This window comes from Melozone crissalis, unplaced genomic scaffold, assembly GCF_028551555.1.
Source record: "Melozone crissalis strain CALT ecotype California unplaced genomic scaffold, PUWL_Pcris_2 ptg000129l_1, whole genome shotgun sequence".
NCBI lineage: Eukaryota > Metazoa > Chordata > Aves > Passeriformes > Passerellidae > Melozone > Melozone crissalis.
In genome coordinates, this window is record NW_026535903.1 from 594,374 (window position 1) to 612,948 (window position 18,575).

General features: G+C 55.7%; 1 protein-coding gene across 2 annotated transcripts in view; it reads right to left on the minus strand.

The window, feature by feature from the left end:
- RPTOR (regulatory associated protein of MTOR complex 1) overlaps positions 1 to 18,575 on the minus strand; it is a 104,924-nt gene that overhangs the window by 14,003 nt on the left and 72,346 nt on the right. For both annotated transcript variants that reach the window (XM_054293063.1, XM_054293062.1), the window contains 8 exons: positions 16,329 to 16,432; positions 15,384 to 15,558; positions 14,496 to 14,606; positions 9,611 to 9,716; positions 7,405 to 7,519; positions 6,873 to 6,997; positions 5,121 to 5,225; positions 2,070 to 2,117 (listed from right to left, as the gene is read on the minus strand). In XM_054293063.1, the coding sequence (XP_054149038.1) occupies positions 2,070 to 2,117; positions 5,121 to 5,225; positions 6,873 to 6,997; positions 7,405 to 7,519; positions 9,611 to 9,716; positions 14,496 to 14,606; positions 15,384 to 15,558; positions 16,329 to 16,432 (889 nt within the window). The remainder of the gene's footprint in view (positions 1 to 2,069; positions 2,118 to 5,120; positions 5,226 to 6,872; positions 6,998 to 7,404; positions 7,520 to 9,610; positions 9,717 to 14,495; positions 14,607 to 15,383; positions 15,559 to 16,328; positions 16,433 to 18,575) is intronic.

Consider the following 18,575-nt stretch of genomic DNA (forward strand, 5'->3'; position numbering starts at 1 on the left):
AGGCTGCCCTTGGCATTTCAGAGGAGTCAGGAATATCCATGGAACACCACACAAAGCATCCTGGGCTCCGAGTGATCATTTTTAATCGCGGGCCCTCCTGGCTGAGCAGTGAAGCACATCCCTGCTTCAATTTCCAGGAAGCAGTGGGAGGCTTGGATGACCTCACTCCTCATTAATTTCTACAACATCCTCTCAAAAAGTGTCCCCCTCCTCCTGCCAAGGCCTCTGCAGCGAGGGACAGCAGGAGCTGGGATGCTGGGAATTCAATTAAGAGAACACAAACCCCTGGAGCTGCCATTTCTCCAGGGAATTCATTGCCATCAAACAATCTGAGCAGAGCTGTGCCAGCCCTCCCTGCTGGTGGGGGCTCCTGCTGCTCCCTCTGCCCCTTGCTCAAAGGACGAGCCTGAGCCTGATCCTTGACCAGCTCCTGGAGCACAATGGAGCTGTCCCCCTGTCCTTCCTGTCCTTCCTGTCCCTCTGTCCCCCACCCAGCCCGGCCTGGGGCACTTCCAGGGCTGGGGCAGGACCCAAGCATTGCTGATGCTGCCAGGAGAGCACCAATTCCACACACTTTTATTACTTTGCTGCCAGGAGAGCACCAGCTCCACACATTTTCACAGCTCTCCAGAGGGAAGGGGGAATGCTGCGGCTGCCCTTGTCACCAGGAGAAGGATTTCATGGCCCTGCCCTGCCCTGGGCAGGGGCTGCCCTGGCCCTGCAGCAGCTGCATCCATTGCTCTGGGATTCCCTGAACCTGCCCAGGGATTCCTGAACCTGCTCCTGCTCTGGAATTCCCTGCTCCTGCTCCTGCTCCTGCCCAGGGATTCCCTGCAGCCAAGCCCTGCTAATTTTAGCCTTGGCTGGGCGATTCCAGCGCCAGGCACAGCAGCAGCAGCAGCCACACATCAGCCCTGCCCCAGCCCCCAGAGCACAGGGGTGTGCTGAAGTGCACTGAGGAGCTCTGAATCAGCCCCTGGCAGGGCCTGGCTGATGAATCAGCGCAGACACAGCCAGCCCCGATCAGCCAGCAAAGATCAATCATTGATGAGCATCCTGAGGTGACACCCCCGGCACCAGGGATGCCCTGACACATCCACCATCTGCTGCCCACCCCCGTGGGACCCCGCCAGCATCCAGAGCCTCACAGAGCCTGCAGATCCTGTGGGACAAGGCTGGGGGCTCCCCCACCTTCCCTCCGTGCGGCAGAGTGGGGTTTGTGACATTTGTCACAGTCCCAGAAGGATTGGGGTTGGGCACAGCCCATCAGTGCCACCCCTGCCATGGCAGGGACACCCCCTCAGGCTGCTCCAGCCTGGCCTTGGGCACTGCCAGGGATCCAGGGGCTGCTCTGGGCCCCCTGTGATAAACCCCAGCCAGCCTTTCCACAGGATCCTCACAAGTAAACCCCAGCACCTCCCTTCCACAGGATCCTCACAAGTAAACCCCAGCACCTCCCTTCCACAGGATCCTCACAAGTGAACCCCAGCACCTCCTTTCCACAGGATCCTCACAAGTAAACCCCAGCACCTCCCTTCCACAGGATCCTCACAAGTAAACCCCAGCACCTCCTTTCCACAGGATCCTCACAAGTAAACCCCAGCATCTCCTTTCCACGGGATCCTCACAAGTAAACCCCAGCACCTCCCTTCCACAGGATCCTCACAAACAAACCCCAGCATCTCCTTTCCACAGGACCTTCACAAACAAACCCCAGCCAGCCCCACAGCAGCTTCATTTGGAGCCTCCCTCCCAAACCCTTCTGCCCAGGGATGTTTGCAATGTCCCTGGAGAAGAGAGATTCCCACATCCCCCCCACCTCCTGTGGCTGAGGGGGCTCAGAGAGGCTGACAGGACTCTGAGGAAGGTTCCCCTGCCCCAGCAGGGCTGTGCCGGCCCTGGGAGCACAGATCCTGCATCCCCATGGGCACAGACACAGGGCAGGGCACGGCACAGGTGGCACCAAAGCCACAGGAACCCAGAGACCCCTCCAAGCACAGCAAATCCCAACCTGCCACCCCAGAGAGCTCCTGGCCACCCCCCTGAGCACAGGAAACAGCAGCACTCACCTCCCTGCTTGCTTCTGTCCAGGTAGATGGACACCCTGCGGGCCAGACCTGTGGGAGACAGACAGACAGACAGACAGACAGACAGGGTCAGGGGTGCTGCTCAGGGCCAGCCAGAGCAGAGCCCAGCCTCAGACAGGGACCAGGAACAGCAGCTCCAATGGAGGAACGGGAAAGAGAAGCAGCAGCAGCAGCCAGAGCAGCCCATGGCTCCCTCCCTCCCTGCAGCACAGCAATTCTGGGAGGGCAGCAGGAGCACACAGCAAGGAGCCCTGCTGGGGCTGGGGCTGCTCCCAGCACGGCCGGGACAGACAGACAGACAGACAGACAGGGAGGGAGATCCTGGGAGCTCGGGGCTGCTCCCAGCACGGCCGGGACAGACAGACAGACAGACGGACCGGGAGGGAGATCCTGGGAGCTCGGGGCTGCTCCCAGCACGGCCAGGACAGACAGACAGACAGACAGACAGGGAGGGAGATCCTGGGAGCTCGGGGCTGCTCCCAGCACGGCCGGGACAGACAGACAGACAGACGGACCGGGAGGGAGATCCTGGGAGCTCGGGGCTGCTCCCAGCACGGCCGGGACAGACAGACAGACAGACAGACAGGGAGGGAGATCCTGGGAGCTCGGGGCTGCTCCCAGCACGGCCGGGACAGACAGACAGACAGACAGACAGACAGGGAGGGAGATCCTGGGAGCTCGGGGCTGCTCCCAGCACGGCCGGGACAGACAGACAGACAGACAGACAGGGAGGGAGATCCTGGGAGCTCGGGGCTGCTCCCAGCACGGCCGGGACAGACAGACAGACAGACGGACCGGGAGGGAGATCCTGGGAGCTCGGGGCTGCTCCCAGCACGGCCGGGACAGACAGACAGACAGACAGACAGACAGGGAGGGAGATCCTGGGAGCTCGGGGCTGCTCCCAGCACGGCCAGGACAGACAGACAGACAGACAGACAGGGAGGGAGATCCTGGGAGCTCGGGGCTGCTCCCAGCACGGCCGGGACAGACAGACAGACAGACAGACAGACAGGGAGGGAGATCCTGGGAGCTCGGGGCTGCTCCCAGCACGGCCGGGACAGACAGACAGACAGACAGACAGACAGGGAGGGAGATCCTGGGAGCTCGGGGCTGCTGCCACGGCTCAGGGTTTGTGTGCCCACAGCGGGGAGGGCAGCAGGGAAGCAGCTGTGCCAGCCCAGCTCTGCCCTCCCAGAGGAGATGGATGTGCCAGTTCTGTGTCTGGATGTGCCAGTTCTGTGTCTGGATGTGCCAGTTCTGTGTCAGTTCTGTGCCAGTTCTGTGTCTGGATGTGCCAGTTCTGTGTCTGGATGTGCCAGTTCTGTGCCTGTGTGTGCCAGTTCTGTGCCAGTTCTGTGTCTGGATGTGCCAGCTGTGTGCCTGGATGTGCCTGGATGTGCCAGCTGTGTGCCTGCCTGTGCCAGTTCTGTGCCAGTTCTGTGCCAGTTCTGTGCCAGTGCTGTGTCTGGATGTGCCAGTTCTGTGCCTGCCTGTGCCAGTTCTGTGCCAGTTCTGTGCCAGTGCTGTGCCAGCTCTGTGCCTGCCCTGGGCTGCTGCCCCTCCCAGAAGATGAATTCAGGTATTACACATTCCCCTCTCCCTCTCTGAGTGGAAATGGCCCCAAAGTGCAGTTCTGGCTGTTCCAAAGTGCAGCTCAGAGGTCAGTGTGACATTGTGGCACAGGGGAGAAGCTGGGAGAGGAGGAAGGAAATCAACAGTGGAGCAAACAAACTCCAGTAAAACTCCTGAGCTGTGCAGCTCCAAAATGCATCCTCAGTTCTGTGAGCAGGGCTGGACCAGCTGTGGGCTTGGCACAGATGGCTCTGAGGGCTCTCATCCATCTCCACAGGGACCTGCTCCACTTTAGCTCTTTTCAAGTGCCTACATTTATTTCTCTCTCCACAAACAGCTCTGTCCCGCTCTGCTGCCCAGTGTGCTGGGAAGGGGCAAGGCAAAGAAAACAGGCCCCAGACTGCTTCAGTGCACAAGGGAAAGAAAAGCCAAGGGGAAAAACCCAACCCTAAAGAGAAGAGATGGAAAAGTTTCCCCAGTCCTGTTCTGGCAGATGGAAGCAGGCAGCTCCCAGAGAAATGCACTGAAGAGCTGGAAGGGCTGGGTCAGGCTCCTGGCATGAACACATCAGCTCAGAAATGAGAACTGTCAGCGTTTAAGGTCAGGATGAATGATGGTGGTCATCCCATGCGACCTCCTGCACAGCACGGGCCTCCTCAGCACCTCCTCATCAATCCCTGATTGAGCCACAGCACAGCCAGGGAGAGCTGCAGCCTTGATTAGAAATGCTCAGGTGACAGAGAATTGCAGCATTAGCACCTGGTGGGGTCTGGCAAGGAGGAACACCCGCTCCTGGAATGCTGCAAAACCTCCTTTAATGTCCTAAAATCTCCTTTAATATCCCAAAACCTCCTTTAATATCCTAAACCTCCCTTAATATCCCAAAACCTCCTGTAACATCCTGAAACCTCCTTTAATATCCCAAAACCTCCTTTAACATCCTAAAACCTCCTGTAATGTCCTAAAATCTCATTTAATATCCCAAAACATCCTTTAACGTCTTAAAACTTCCCTTAATGTCCCAAAACCTTCTTTAATATCCTAAAACCTCCTGAAATGTCCCAAAGCCTCCTTTAACATCCTAAAACCTCCTCTATCGTCCTACAGCCTCCTGTAATGTCCTAAAACCTCCCATAACGTCCTAAAACAGATTTCAGGGTTACACCAACTGTTTTCCTGGCTCCATCCCACGTGTGGCTGGATGCCAGTGCTCCTTTTTACACCCTTTTCTGCCCAGCTTTCCTGGCACTCCAAGCAGGCCAATGTCTCACTGTGCTGTCCTTCTGCACGTGCCAGATTTAGAGCACATGTCCCTCTGCCCCCTCCTGACCCACAATAACCAGGGGAGAACAGGAGCCAGGATGGGAGCTGGGGCTAAGGGAGGTCACAGGTGCCACCCACGAAGCTGCACCAAGGCTGATTTTCAGCTTTTCCCCCCTAAAAAAGCTCAGTGGCACCCACCTCGTGTGGTTGGCAGCATGTCTGACAGCCCCTGCCAGGCTGTCACCATCTCTGGGTTCTTCTCCAGGTCTGCAAAGTTCTTCCACACCCGGATGGCACCATCGTCTGGGGGAGCACAGGGGAGGAAAGAGCACAAAGCAAAGTCACTGCTGGTGCTGCAGCCCCTTGTGCCCCAGGAAGGAGAGGAGAAGCAGAGCTGAAGTCACACAGACCCCAAAGCCCAGAGTGTCACTTGAACACTTTCTGCTGGGGTTGTTTTCCCTCTCTAATTTACATCCACAGAGCCCAAGGCTTTGTTCTCCTGGAGCTGTTCTGGAAGAGCTTTTCTCCTCCCTTGAACAACACCTGACATTCAGTGTCTCTCCATTTCCTTGACATTCATTTTCTGCAGGATTCATCTCTGGATTGGCGCCGAGGGCCACACAAGTACCCACTCAACACAGAACAGCCCCACAGAGGCAGCAGCATCAAAGCCCAGCCCATCAGCAGCAAATCTTTCAAGAACATTGTGTATTTTTTTCAATTTGCTCCCCATCTGTGAAACTTTTGTGCTAAGAATCAATAAATTGAAAGAAATATGTCCTGAAGGCTCTCTCGGCTCCCCTTCCCCCTCCCTTAATTCCACCCAACCTGTGCAGCTGAGCAGGAGGAGCTGCTGAAAACACTCTGAGTGCCAGGTTGGAATGGTTCCTTGGGAGAGGAGCAGATCTGACTCAGCTCTGCAGAGCCTCTGGGCAAGATCTCCTCCTGCAGCCCCTGCCCAGGTGAGACAGGGACAGGAGGGAAACCCAGAACCACCTGGGGGCTTTGGTGCTGAGGCTGAGCCCTGCCTGCTCAAGGAGCAGAACTGCAGCTCCTGTGCTTTGCTGCTGCATTTTCAGCTCTGGGCAGCAGCTTTACCCAGTGAAATCACCTTTGTCCAGTGAAGCCACCTTTATCCAGCTGAAATCACCTTTCCCCCAGCTGAAATCACCTTTCCCCAGCTGAAATCACCTTTCCCCAGCTGGAATCACCTTTCCCCAGGTGTGCCACAGGAAGGGGTAACCACAATGCAATGACAGGCAGAGATTCAGAGACTGGGAATGGCTTCAGCAGGTGTTGGACTGGTCAGTCCTTGGAAACTCTGCTTGAGAGGTTTCAGCACTGCCAGGAATCTGCAAGTGTGAGCCTGGAAATCCTCCTGAGCTGAGAGCAGGAGGTCAGTGCAGGGCTGTCACTGTGATATCCTCTGAAAAATCCGTTCACCAGGATTCCTTCTCCTGGGAAGCTGGGAAGCTTCAGCTTCTCCATTTTTGTCCCTCTGGAATGTGCTTTGGAGGGTGCTTACCAACAAGTGCATCTTTGATTAGTTCAATGTCAATTGTTTTTACTTAATGACCAATCCCAGTCCAGCTGTCTCAGACTCTCTGGTCAGTCATGAGATTTTATTATCATTCTTTTCTAGCCTTCTGATGGGGCTCCTTTCTCTTTCTTTAGCATAGTTTTAGTAGATCATTTTCATAGAATAGAATAGAATAGAATAGAATAGAATAGAATATCATAATATAATAAATCAGCCTTCTAAGAACTTGGAGTCAATTCTCCTCTCTCACCTTGTCCTGGAGACCCACAACAATTAACAACCACACAGGGGGGAGGATTGGGCTGGGAGCAGATTGGAGGGGACAGAACGGGGTCCAGAGCAGCTCAGCTGGGCTGGCAGTGTCCCCAGCCCCCCGTGGGACACAGTGTGCTGTACAGAGTGTCCCTCACCTGTGGCAGTGAGCAGCAGGGAGCAGTCCTGCCCGTTCAGGTACTCCATGGCCGTGATCCGCGTGTACCGGGGGTTCCCGTTGTGGAAGTAATCCAGCTTCTCCCCTTTCTCCCAGTCCCAGAAGCTGTGGGAGGAACAAACACTGAGCTTCCAGCTCTCTGTGCCAGCTGCAGAGACTCCTTACCCAGCCTGGGATCTCTCCTTTGCAGTTTGGCACGGTTGGATTAATAACACATGGCAGAATCATGGAATGGTTTGGATTGGAATGACCTCCAAGCCCACCCAGTGCCACCCCTGCCACGGCAGGGACACCCCAACTGTCCCAGGGTGTCCAATCCCCAATGTCCAGCCTGGCCTTGGGCACTGCCAGGGATCCAGGGGCAGCTCTGGGCACCTGTGCCAGGGCCTGCCCCCCCTGCCAGGGCAGGATCTCAACACCTGCACCTCTGAGAGAGCCAGGACAGGGGCACAGCTGTCCCTGCTGTGACCCCCAGCCCTCAGCAGCTGCTGTCCCACGTCCCCAGCCCTCACCAGATGCTGTCCTTGTCAGCCACAGCGATGCAGGGGGTGAAGGGGTGGAATTTCACCACGGAGGGCACGCCTGGGTTCCTGTTGAGGAAGATCTGATCGTCCAGCCGGGAGATGCCTGGGGGATAGCAGCAGCTCAGCTCACACCAGGAAAGGTCTGCACAGCCCCCGCTCCCAGAGCCACCAGGAACCCACCCCAGGTCCCACCAGAACCCTCCCCAGCCCTCCCAGGGGTTTCTCAGACCCCCCAATTGTCTCAGCTCTTGAGGCATAAACCAAGAACTGTGGTGACAAACCCTTCATCCTTCAAAGAGGGCTTGTCACACACTGCAAGCAAAGAGAACAAGCCCAGCCACACCCGGGGAAATGCCAGTTTGTGTTGAGGGGAAAACCAACACCATTTACCTAAAATACAAACTAAATGACTTTTTTTTTTTTCAGTTTAAGATACAGCATTTCACTGTAGCTTGTGGATTATTTATTTAACCTTCCATTTGAGTCCCCTTAAATTTTAGGTTAATTTGCAAATGAAAAATGTATTTTCCATGGAGACCTTAAAATGATGGGTAAAGACTTTTCCCATCTTGTCCTCAGAGCAGTTTGCTATTCACAAACAGTGCTGGGACCCCAGCACTGCTGGGTTCTGGCACTCTCTGAATTCATCACACAAACCCCTAAGCCCAGGAGACATCCATTCAACCCGAGTTTGTTTTAGAATGCATCCATTGAATCTAATTTTCATTAAAAGCTTGTAAGTCTATTTTAATTCTTTTTAATATTTCACGTTTTCATTATTTTTTTAATGAATAGTGGCATTTCAGTCACTCAGGTCAAGCAACCAAATATGAACACTGTCTAGAAAGAGATTTAACTTCTCCAGGCAAGCATGAAAAATCCCCTTCTTTGTATTCCATCAGATCTCCCAGGCCATCTCCTGGGCTCCGGGATCATTGCTGCATTTCTCTGGCTGATGATATTCTGCAGTTTCCTGGTGTGAAGCTCCACACTGCACTCACAGGAGCAGCCTCCCAGTGACAGGGCTGAGCCCTGGGCCCTTTTCCTTGAGCTCGCTGGGGTTTGCAGCCCTGTGTGCCTCCAGGAGCATCCCTGGGAGGAGCAGCCCCCAGCCCTGCTCTGGGAATGCCCTGGGGAGGCACCAGGAGCTGCTGGAACCGAGGCTCCCCAGCCGCTGCTGCTCAGGGCAGGCAAAATCTGAGCAATGCAAATTCCTCAGGAAGCCTCATTAGGCTCCACTTTACTCGAATAAATTCCTGTGCTGAGAGGATTCCAGGCCAAAGCCGCCTCAGAGAGCCCCAGAGATTCAGCCCCAGGCTCCTGGGGAGCCCCTGCTGATGCAGCACAGACCCGGGGCACGCTGGGAGCAGCACACACACAAACACCCCAAATAAAATGGGGTGCAAGGAGTAAACCAGCACTCACAGAGCCCAGCAGAGCAGGGAAGGTGAGAGACATCCCTGAGGTGTCTCCTGACCACGTCTGTCCCACAAACCCTGAGCCTGCAGCTCTGGATTTGACCCTCCAGCATTGCCCCCTCCATCCCCTTAAAGGCAGAGGCTGAGCTGGTGAGACCACAGGCAGCAGCTGAGAGCAGAGAGGTGGGGCAGCAGCTGGGAACACCTGCAGCAGCAGGGAACACCTGCAAGAGCAGGGAACACCTGCAGCAGCAGGGAACACCTGCAGGAGATGGGAACACCTGCAGGAGATGGGGAACATCTGCAATAGGTGGAAAACACCTGCAACAGTTGGGAAACACCTGCAGGAGATGGGGAACACCTACAGGAGATGGGGAACACCTGCAGCAGCAGCAGCTGGGAAACACCTGCAGGAACACCAGGGAAACACCTGGAGCACCAGGGAAACACCTGAAGGAGCAGGGAACACTGCAGCGCAGCAGGAAACACCTGCAGGAGCAGGGAACACTGCAGCAGCAGCAGGAAACACCTGCAGGAGCAGCAGGGAAACAACTGGAGCACCAGGGAAACACCTGCAGGAGCAGGGAACACTGCAGCAGCAGCAGCAGGAAACACCTGCAGGAGCAGGGAACACTGCAGCAGCAGCAGGGAACACCTGCAGCAGGTAAGAAACACCTGCAGCAGCAGCAGCACCTGCTCTCACCAGCTGAGGGGCTGCAGGGGGCCATCCCTAATTGGGCCCAGGGCTAATTGGGGCCCCCAGCCCCAGCACTCACCCTTCTGGATGATCTTCTGCGCCTGTTTCCTGACGCGCGCGTTGCGCAGGAAGCGCCACTCGCGCTCCTTGCGGATCTGGCTCTCCAGGTCGTGCTCCTCGGGGATCTGCAGCACAGGACACACACACACACAGGAGCTGTGACCCCCAGGAGCTGGCTGGGTGATGCCACAGTCCCTCCTGTCCCCTCTGAGCGCTGCGGGTCTGGGTACAGCACAGATTCCTCTCCCTGCTCTCCTCAGCATCACGCAGCAAGCCGAGATCAGAGAGGGAGCCCAGCCCTGTGCAGCCAGCTCAGAACACACTGAAACCTTTCTTTTCCTGCTCATCAAGGGCTGCTGGCCGAGCAGGGCACGGCCACACTCCCAAATCCCCGGGATGTTCAGGTTCCCACCACCATTTGCCAGGAACAGCCCTGTTCTGGTTCCCTGGTCTGAAAACGATGCCCCTGTGTCACCTGGCTTTGGTTATACACAAAATTCCCCCTGAAACTGGAGAGTGGCCCTGCAGGCACAGCCATCCTGAGCCATTTGATGATATTTACTCACACCCACAGCTCCAGTTTCAGCACTCCATGGCTCCCCTACAAAACCTGTGCTCCAGGCACGGGGCCAGCCCCAGTGCTGCTCCCACCATGGCAATTCCCACCTTATTCAGGAACAAACTCCTGAGATCTCACCCCAAACCACGGCAGGAGCTATGTATGAGGTGTTTTTCATACTTCAAAAATTATCCAAACCTCCCCTGCTCCAGAACCATCCTTGGATCAATTAAGGAGCTGAGCCACAGGGTTCTGATCCAGCTTCCTTTGGTGCTGGTTGCTCCAAAGGAGTAACTCTTGGAGAAGGAAGACAAATTCCCTACAAAAACCCCTGTAAGAAAGTCCTTAAATCATCTGTCACTGTTACAAACACTGCCTTCAAACAATGTTATCCTTTGGAAAACTGCTGCTACTGAGTTGGACTTCTGCTTCTGTAAAATAAATAAAAAATAAAAGCCCCCCCTCCACCTTTCCTCCTGGCAAAGAAAAAAGCACTTCATTTCAGCACAACACCTATTAGACAAGCAATGACAAACGACCCCTAATGAAAAGCAATAAACAAACCTGAGCTAAAATACATCAAAGGAATTTGAGAGGGGAGAGATGACACCTACACCTTAATGAAAACCCAGCTTCTCTGGGAATAAATTAGAGCAAGCCCAAGGAAGAGCCCTTGGCCCAGCAGGGCAGGGTCAGAGCAGGCAGGTGAGGGCTGTCCTGGCCCCCACACCCACCCACCCACCCACCTGTGTGGCTCTGGGGACAATGCTGCCAGGAGGGAGGGAGGATCCATGGGAGCACCAAGGCCAGCTCTGGCCACGCTCCAGCCGCAGGATGGGGACCAAGACAGACCCTTCCCCCAGGCAGGGAGCAGCAGCTGAACCCTCCCAGCAGAGTTTTCCCTCTCTGAGCTCAGTGGGAGCCAGGAGGGGAGCAGGGAGCCCTTGGCACGAGCCCCAGAGGTCAATCCAGCTCTCCCTGGCTCCCATCCCTGCAGCAGTGCAGGATCCCCCTCCTCTCCCAGCACGCAGGGCCAAGGCAGAGCGCAGCAGCCCCGGCAGGACCGAGCAGGGAGGGCTGCTTATGTAATTCTCACCTTCCAGGATCCTTCCCAGCTCCTGCCTGCATGTTCTGCCAGCCCTGCAAACAACAGATGCTGGCTCTGCTCTCCCTGCCTCGGGACTTCCTGACAGCTGGCACCGAGGCTTTCCTGCACCCCGTGGCTCCCAGCACAGCCCCGAGCCACCAGGGGCTGCAGGAAGAGCAAAAGCTTCCGCAGAGCCCAGGGCTGGGCAGGGACCTGCTCCTCCTGGCACAGGGAGCATTTCCAGTGCAGCTTTTCCTCTCCCCGTTCATTTGATTAGATAATCAATAAATCAAACCCGGAGTGATGGCTTGAAACAGAGCCCCTGATTTACACTGGAAATTAATCCCTCAGTCTTTCCAGTGAGAGCATTCTCAGGGCAAGGTCCATGAAGCAAAACTAAATTCATCAATTAAATATGACTAAGATGCACTCACAGTCATTTTATGTTTATTCATTACAGGAACAGTTGTCTTGTCTTTCCCTGTTTATGAAGGCAGGCAGCAGCTCCAAAGGAACGGCTGGAATGAAGCATCAATGTCATTTCTCCATCAGCACTTGGTGCTCTTCACTCTCTGCCTTTTTCCTGAGGCTGAAGCTCCCAAAAGGCAGCAGCCACCAGGCAGGACTGTTCCCTGTTGCTGCAGGAACAGGGACTCCATGGAAACTCAGGCACACCCGAGCTGTCACTCCTGACTTCCAGCCAAGAAACCCCAGGGAAAGTTCTCAGAGAGAAAGTCTGCAGTGCCTGCACACGGAGCAGCCAGCCCAGCCCCAGAGTCAGCTACAATCCCCTGCCAGGGCAGGGAACAGCTGCAGGAACTGCAGGGTAACACCTGCAGGAGACTCCCTCTCCTTGGCCTTCCAACACTGTAGAAGTAACAGGGAGATCAATGCTCTCCCTTGTGTCATTAGAAAACACAGATTTTGTGCTGGTCAAGCTTCACCCAGAACTCACCAGCTGGAATTCCCAGCTCAGGAGCTCCTCCAGAGCCAGGACTGTGCCCTGCTCCTCTCCCTGGGACACACAGAGCAGAAATTCCCCTTCCCATGCCTCTCCTCTCCCTGGCTGCTGTGAATTAGTACAGGAATCCTTATTGCCTCCCCTGAAGCAATTTAGTCTATTTTATGTGCAGGAAGCAGTAGTAAAGCCACTCCTCCACAGAGCTCCCCATGTCCCCACTGCCCCTGCCCGTGCCTGGCTGCCTAATCTGATTTATTCTATTAATAAAGACCCCCCCCTCTTCCCCGGGAAGAGTTTTCTTAGGGAGCAGACAAATGATTTTAATAAGAACTAAGAGCTCAGACATCATCTTCCTCCTCCCGTGCCCTGGTCTGGGTTGAATCAAGGCTCTGAAGCTCATCCTGGGGAGAAGAAGCCCAGGTGGAAGCTTGGCCAGGCCAGGCCCACAGCCCAGATGTGCCCTGAGGAATCACCGGGTGGTTTCACAGAGAGGGAATTTCAGAACTGGGAATTTCAGAATTGGGAATTTCAGAATTTCCCAGCAGCTCAGCAAGTGTCAGGCAATGCTTCCCTGGCGATTCCCTCTGGAAATCCAGAGCCTGCCCTGCTCCGATAGCCCTAAACCCGGGCAATTATCCCAGCCCAGCACCTGAAGCCCCGCGGGGACGGCTCAGCCCCTCGGAGCAGGCAGCACTAAAACCATTTCCTCGTTATCTCTGCAGCACTGCCGGGACACAAACACTCTGGGAGGGCACTGATGGAGCCTGGCACCGTCCCTGCCCATGGCAACCCCTCCATGCCAGAGATGCAGCTCCCAGCCCTGACACCTCTGGGCTCCCTGGGACTCCCAGAGCACCTGCAAGCTGCCTTTAATGAGGGAGATTTACTGCTCCTTCTGTTTCACACTTGAACCTGAAACCTGAGCCCTGGCTGAATGAAACATTCTGGGAATTTAGCAGCTAAAACATTCTGGGAATTTAACAGCTTCCCCTTCCAGTCACTGATATCTTTGCCCATCTCTTAAGAGCTCTGGTTTGAGTTTTTCCTGGAACAAGGTTTCAGTTTCTCTCCCACTTCACACAGAGACAATTCAGTTACCCAAACAAATCACTTCTGAAGAGACCTGAATGTAAATTTGTCATTACCACCCTTATTCTTTGCTTTAACACAAATTCTTACATTTTTTTAGACTTGAAACCCCAACAATAATGCTCTCCAAGCCTCCCCAGGCACTTTGGGCATGCAGCCACCCTCACTTTCCCCTCTGTGAGTTAAAGGTGTCAATGTTGGAGCAGAGCACAGCTCCCAAACCCCACCCGAGGGGGGCACAGGCTCTGTCCTGCCCCAGGGCAGCCTCCCCAGCACTGCTCTGCCTCTTCTACCACAGCCAGCTCAGACAGAAAACAGCATCTCTCACTCTCCAGCCTCCCACTGCCCTTTCTGGGAAATAGGGCCTTCATTATTCCATTTATGTACTTTAAAAACCAATTCATTTTAGCTATAATGCAATTTCCATATGCAGAAAAGCACATCTGAGACGGAACGACTCTGCAGTGCAACCAGGCAAAGCTGGGGGGTCTGACACAGAACCCCTCCTCATTCCTTTGGTTTTTGTGGGCTGTGCTCCATGGGCAGCTGAGCTTTCCCCCCCTGGGCTCCGCCTGTCCCACCCTCAGCGACCCTTGTGCTCCCTCTTGAGAGGAATGGCAGATTTCTCTTTCCAAACATAGATAAAACCAGCACTGGGAGATAAAGGAAACAATGGGAAGGATTGCACTGATTGATGGATGGAAAAAGATATTTGCTTGTACAAATAAACTTTAGGTTTGCTGATAAAGGAAATTGGACATTGAAAGATGAAAGAAACAACGGGGAAGAAAAACCCCTGAATTCCACAAGAATTAAAAGTTAAAAGGGAAGGTTGTGCATTAGAGAGGAATCTTTGGTGTGAGGTGTTTTGGGAAGTCTGAACCTCTCAAGTACCTCAGAAATGGAAAAAGAGAGAAGGGAAATGTGGATGGGAAATTGGGATAAAAAGGAGGCTGCGTCCTCCAAAAATTTGAGAGATCACAGGGGAATGCCCCATGGCCTATCCCTTTATTGGAATAAAGTTGAAGGACTCCTCTGCCTCCTTTTTGGACATAAACCTCTGGTGTTTGTGGATCAACTTTCCTGACACTCTGCTCACTGTCACTGACAGGAGCAGCAGGATGGAAGGAGATCCATTCCTCTGCCTCGCAGGAAGGGAAGGGAGGCAGGGCAGGGCTGGCAGGCTCAGCCCAGCCCAGCAGGGTTACCTTCATCACAGGCTGGGCGAAGTACTTGGCGCTCCAGTCGCAGAACCCGGTCTGCACCGCGGCCGAGATGAAGCTCTTGTGTCCCACGGCATCATCAGCATCCTCAGCTGTCTGTGGGGAGGGGACAGGGCTCAGCCCCTGCAGGGACACCCCAGGGACACCCCCTGCCCCAGCCAGGCACCAACCCCTCAAACACAGTGCCCAGGACAGGGAACTCTGCACACCCAGCGCTGGGATCGGGGTTATGGTCACTCTGCACATCTGGTCAGGGTTATGGTCACTCCTTGGAAAGATGAACACTCCCGCAGCTGCAGGCTTGGGCTGGAGCAGCCCCAAGGCACCTCAGGCAGGTCCCAGCAGCAGTTCTGTCCCAGGGATGGGGTGTGGGAAGCAGCGAGGATGACTCAGGATCCAGACACAGCTGGTGCCAAGGTGGATGAGTGTCTGTCTCACAGCACAGGACACCCCAAGGGAAAAGGGACAAGCTGCTCCTCTCCCTCAGGTTTCAGCTTTCAGAAATACGATCCTGGTGCTGCCAAACCCCAGAGAAGGAAGGTGTTGCTGCTGCTGGGGCTGGAGAGCCCTGAGGGTCAGGGATCTGCCTCTGGGGTGTCACTCAGGCACGCAAATGTTTACAGAGCACTAAGCCATGGACTCTGATTAGACACACTGCTTAGTGGCAGAAGTGAATAATGCCCTATCAAAAGCTGTAAAACACAATTTATCCTGAAGAAAATAAATTAATCAATTTTTATTTGGCTGCTTAGAGGCAGCCAACCTGGATTAGCAGCAGCTGGAAGCAAACGAGGGATGCACAGAAATAAACCACAACCCGCAGAAAGTGGGACAAACCCCAGTGGGGAGAGGCTGTCAGAGCAGCCTCCTTACCTGCTCTGGGCCTTTGTCGAACATTTTCCTTGTCCTGGGGAACTGGTGGGAGTGGGGGGTGTACTGGACGCCCACGTTGGTGACGCTGGGGCGCTGCAGCTCCCGGCTCACCGCTGGCTTGGGCACCTCGTTGGTCAGGCTGGAGCTGCTGGTGCTCGTGGTGGGAGGGGACCCTCTGAGGACAGAGCAGGGACAGGCTTTGGGTATCGCTGCACATGAGATTTGCTGTGCATTGTGTCCTTTTCACTTTGTTTCCTCCTCACAAGGTTTGTGTTCCGCTGTGGTGCCTCCTCTGCAGACACATCACAGCTCCAAAGGCCAAACCCACCCCAAACCAAGAGAGAACTCTGTGCCAACTCCAGAGGATGAACCTCAACGTTCTGAGAATCTGTGATGCCTGACCTAAGTCACCCTGACCAGAGACTGAAGCTTCAAAACCATTTGAATGTAAGCTGGGCCCTCTGTTGGGATCTCACTGGTGCACATCGGGTATGGAACCAGCAGATCTAACGTGTGCTGTTTTCTCTTGGAGAGTTGTTTTGGGCAATATTCCCATTCTCAGCCCCCACTTTGCCCCCAGCAGTCTCTGTTTCCCTGCAGCTCAGGCAGGTGATTTGTCCACCAGTTAACCCCAGCTTTTATCAGCTCCAAGTGCAGCAGGCACAGCTCAGACGTCACTGGGAATTTGGGCACCACAGCTCAGGGAAGGTAAAAGCAGCCAAGCAGCAGCTCCTCCTTTCAGTTCAGCTGATACCCAGAGAGCTTGTTACTTTCTGCCCTAAAGGAAAACAGGCAGAAACTCCCCCTTTTCCCAGAGCTTTCCCTCCTGGACACCTCACCCCCATTCCCTGTCCCTGGGCAGCTCCCGGGATGGGGCAGGGCAGGGAGCACCCAGCCCACCCCCAGAAGGTGCTGGAAGGTGCTGGAAGGCCGGGCTGCACTTACCCCACTTGGTGGATGTGCATCCCCTTGTTGGTGGGGCTGGCAGGGGCCGACTGGGTCAGCGAGGAGGTGTCCAGGATGCGCTGGGGGCGAGCGTTCACCGTGGCCTGGGGAGAACACAGGGGGCTGAGCAGCTGGCACGGCCTGGCACGGCCTGGCACGGCCCAGCATGGCCCTGGCATGGCCAGCCAGGGCAGGGAGGGAGCTCCCTGTGCCCGGGGGGCAGACAAAGCCCCCAGGCTGCCCCCAGCCCCAGCTGCTCCCACTGCTGGCTCGGGCAGGAGCATTACCCCAGAGCGCCTGTGGCTGCAGCCAGGACCCGCCCTGCACCCCAAACACAGGGCAGGGGCACAGCCTGGGCCCCCTCAGCGCCCCCACAGCCACCAGGCTGGCCCTCACACCATGACCATAAATCATAAAGCACGTTCTGAGCCTGCAGGAAAGGAGGCTCAGGGGGATCTGGCTCTGCACAACCCCCTGACAGGAGGGGGCAGCTGGGCTCTGCTCCCAGGGGACAACAGGACAAGAGGAAATGGCCTCAGGTTGTGCCAGGGGAGGGTCAGGTTGGATATTGCAGAAAATGCCTTCCCTGGAAGGGCTGTCAGGCATTGGCACAGCTGCCCAGGGCAGTGGTGGAGTCCCCAGCCCTGGAGGGATTTAACAGGGATGTGGCACTTGGGGACATGGTCATGGTGGCCCTGGCAGTGCTGGGGGAATGGCCGGACTGGATGGGCTCAGAGGGCTTTTCCAACCCAACAATTCTGTGATTCAGCCTCAAACCTTCCATTAAAAACACCTGGACAGAGCAGCCTGGGCTGAAGCAAACCTTCCTCTTAAGCCTTTTTGATTTCAGCAAGTCTCTAGAGGCCCACACTGAGCCCTGGGCCCTTGCTGTTTGTGTTGGTGCTCACGAAAAGCAGGGCTGGGCGTTTTCCAAGGCTCAGGCCGGGCAGGAGAACTGCTCCATTCCCACGTGCACCATCACCACCAAAGGCAGGGCAGCACAGGCTGGGAGAGGCCCAGCAGTGCCTAATGAGGCCGGGGAACAGAGCAGCAGCAGCTCCCGCAGGAAGGCTGCACGCCTGGGCTGCCCACACACCGGCTGCTCACACCCAGCACAGCCCCGAGCCCTTCTGGAGGAACAGACCCACAGCCCTGGCTGCAGGAAAACCCTGAGCAGGACACGCTGCTCTCCTTGGAGAACTGCAATCACACAATCACAGAACCCTGGGCCTGGGAGGGACTCTGCACATCACCCAGGTCACCCTGGCCAGGGCAGGGCCACCCGGAGCAGGTGACACAGCAAAGCGTCACTTTGGAATGTCTCCAGAGGGGCTGGGATGGGACAGGCAGGAGAAATTCTGTCCTGGGAGGGTGGGCAGGCCCTGGCACAGGTGCCCAGAGCAGCTGGGGCTGCCCCTGGATCCCTGGCAGTGCCCAAGGCCAGGCTGGGCAGGGCTTGGAGCACCTGGGACAGTGGGGGTGTCCCTGCCATGGGATGGGCTTTAAGGTCCCTTCCCACCCAAACCATTGCATGGTTCTGCAGTCTTTAGTCCCCCAGCACTCTCCAGATGTGGAACCCCATGGAGAGTTTGCCACTGAAGCCCCCAGCCCCAGCCAGGCCCCCCAGACCCAGAGCTGGGTTCTGCTCAGCTCTGCCAATGGAAGAAAACCTCAGCTGGCCCAGCTCCAAAATAAACCCTCTCCTTCCCTGAATTTTACAGTAATTAATCCAAAATATGAAACCCCTGGAGCATTCAAGTGTTTTACATCACCTGAGGCAGTATTTTTGTTTAAGCAAGGAAAACAATTTTTGTTTGCATTCCCTGGTAAAATTCAGCCCGTGAGTGGGCAGCGATGCACACACCGGGGAGGAGCAGTGCCCACGTCCAGAGCTCCCTTCCACATCCAGCAAGCTCCAGCAGCACGAAGGAGAGGTCTCAGGACACCCTTAGCAAGGATTTAATTGTCACTGATTTGCATCGGACACTGGCCAGCTCCTGCCTGAGCTCCCACAGAGCCTCGAGCTCTCGTGGTCCCGCAGCACTGCTCATGGCACGGCCAGAATGGGACTGGGAACAGCCAGGGCAGGGTCTGAGCCTCACAGACCCCTGTGCTGGGCAGCTCACAGCCTGTTTGCTGTGTTTGGGGGTTTGGTTTCATCACAAAGCCTCGTTAGAAGCTCCCACAGAGCCTCGAGCTCTCGTGGTCCTGCAGCACTGCTCACAGCACAGAACAGCACCAGGAATG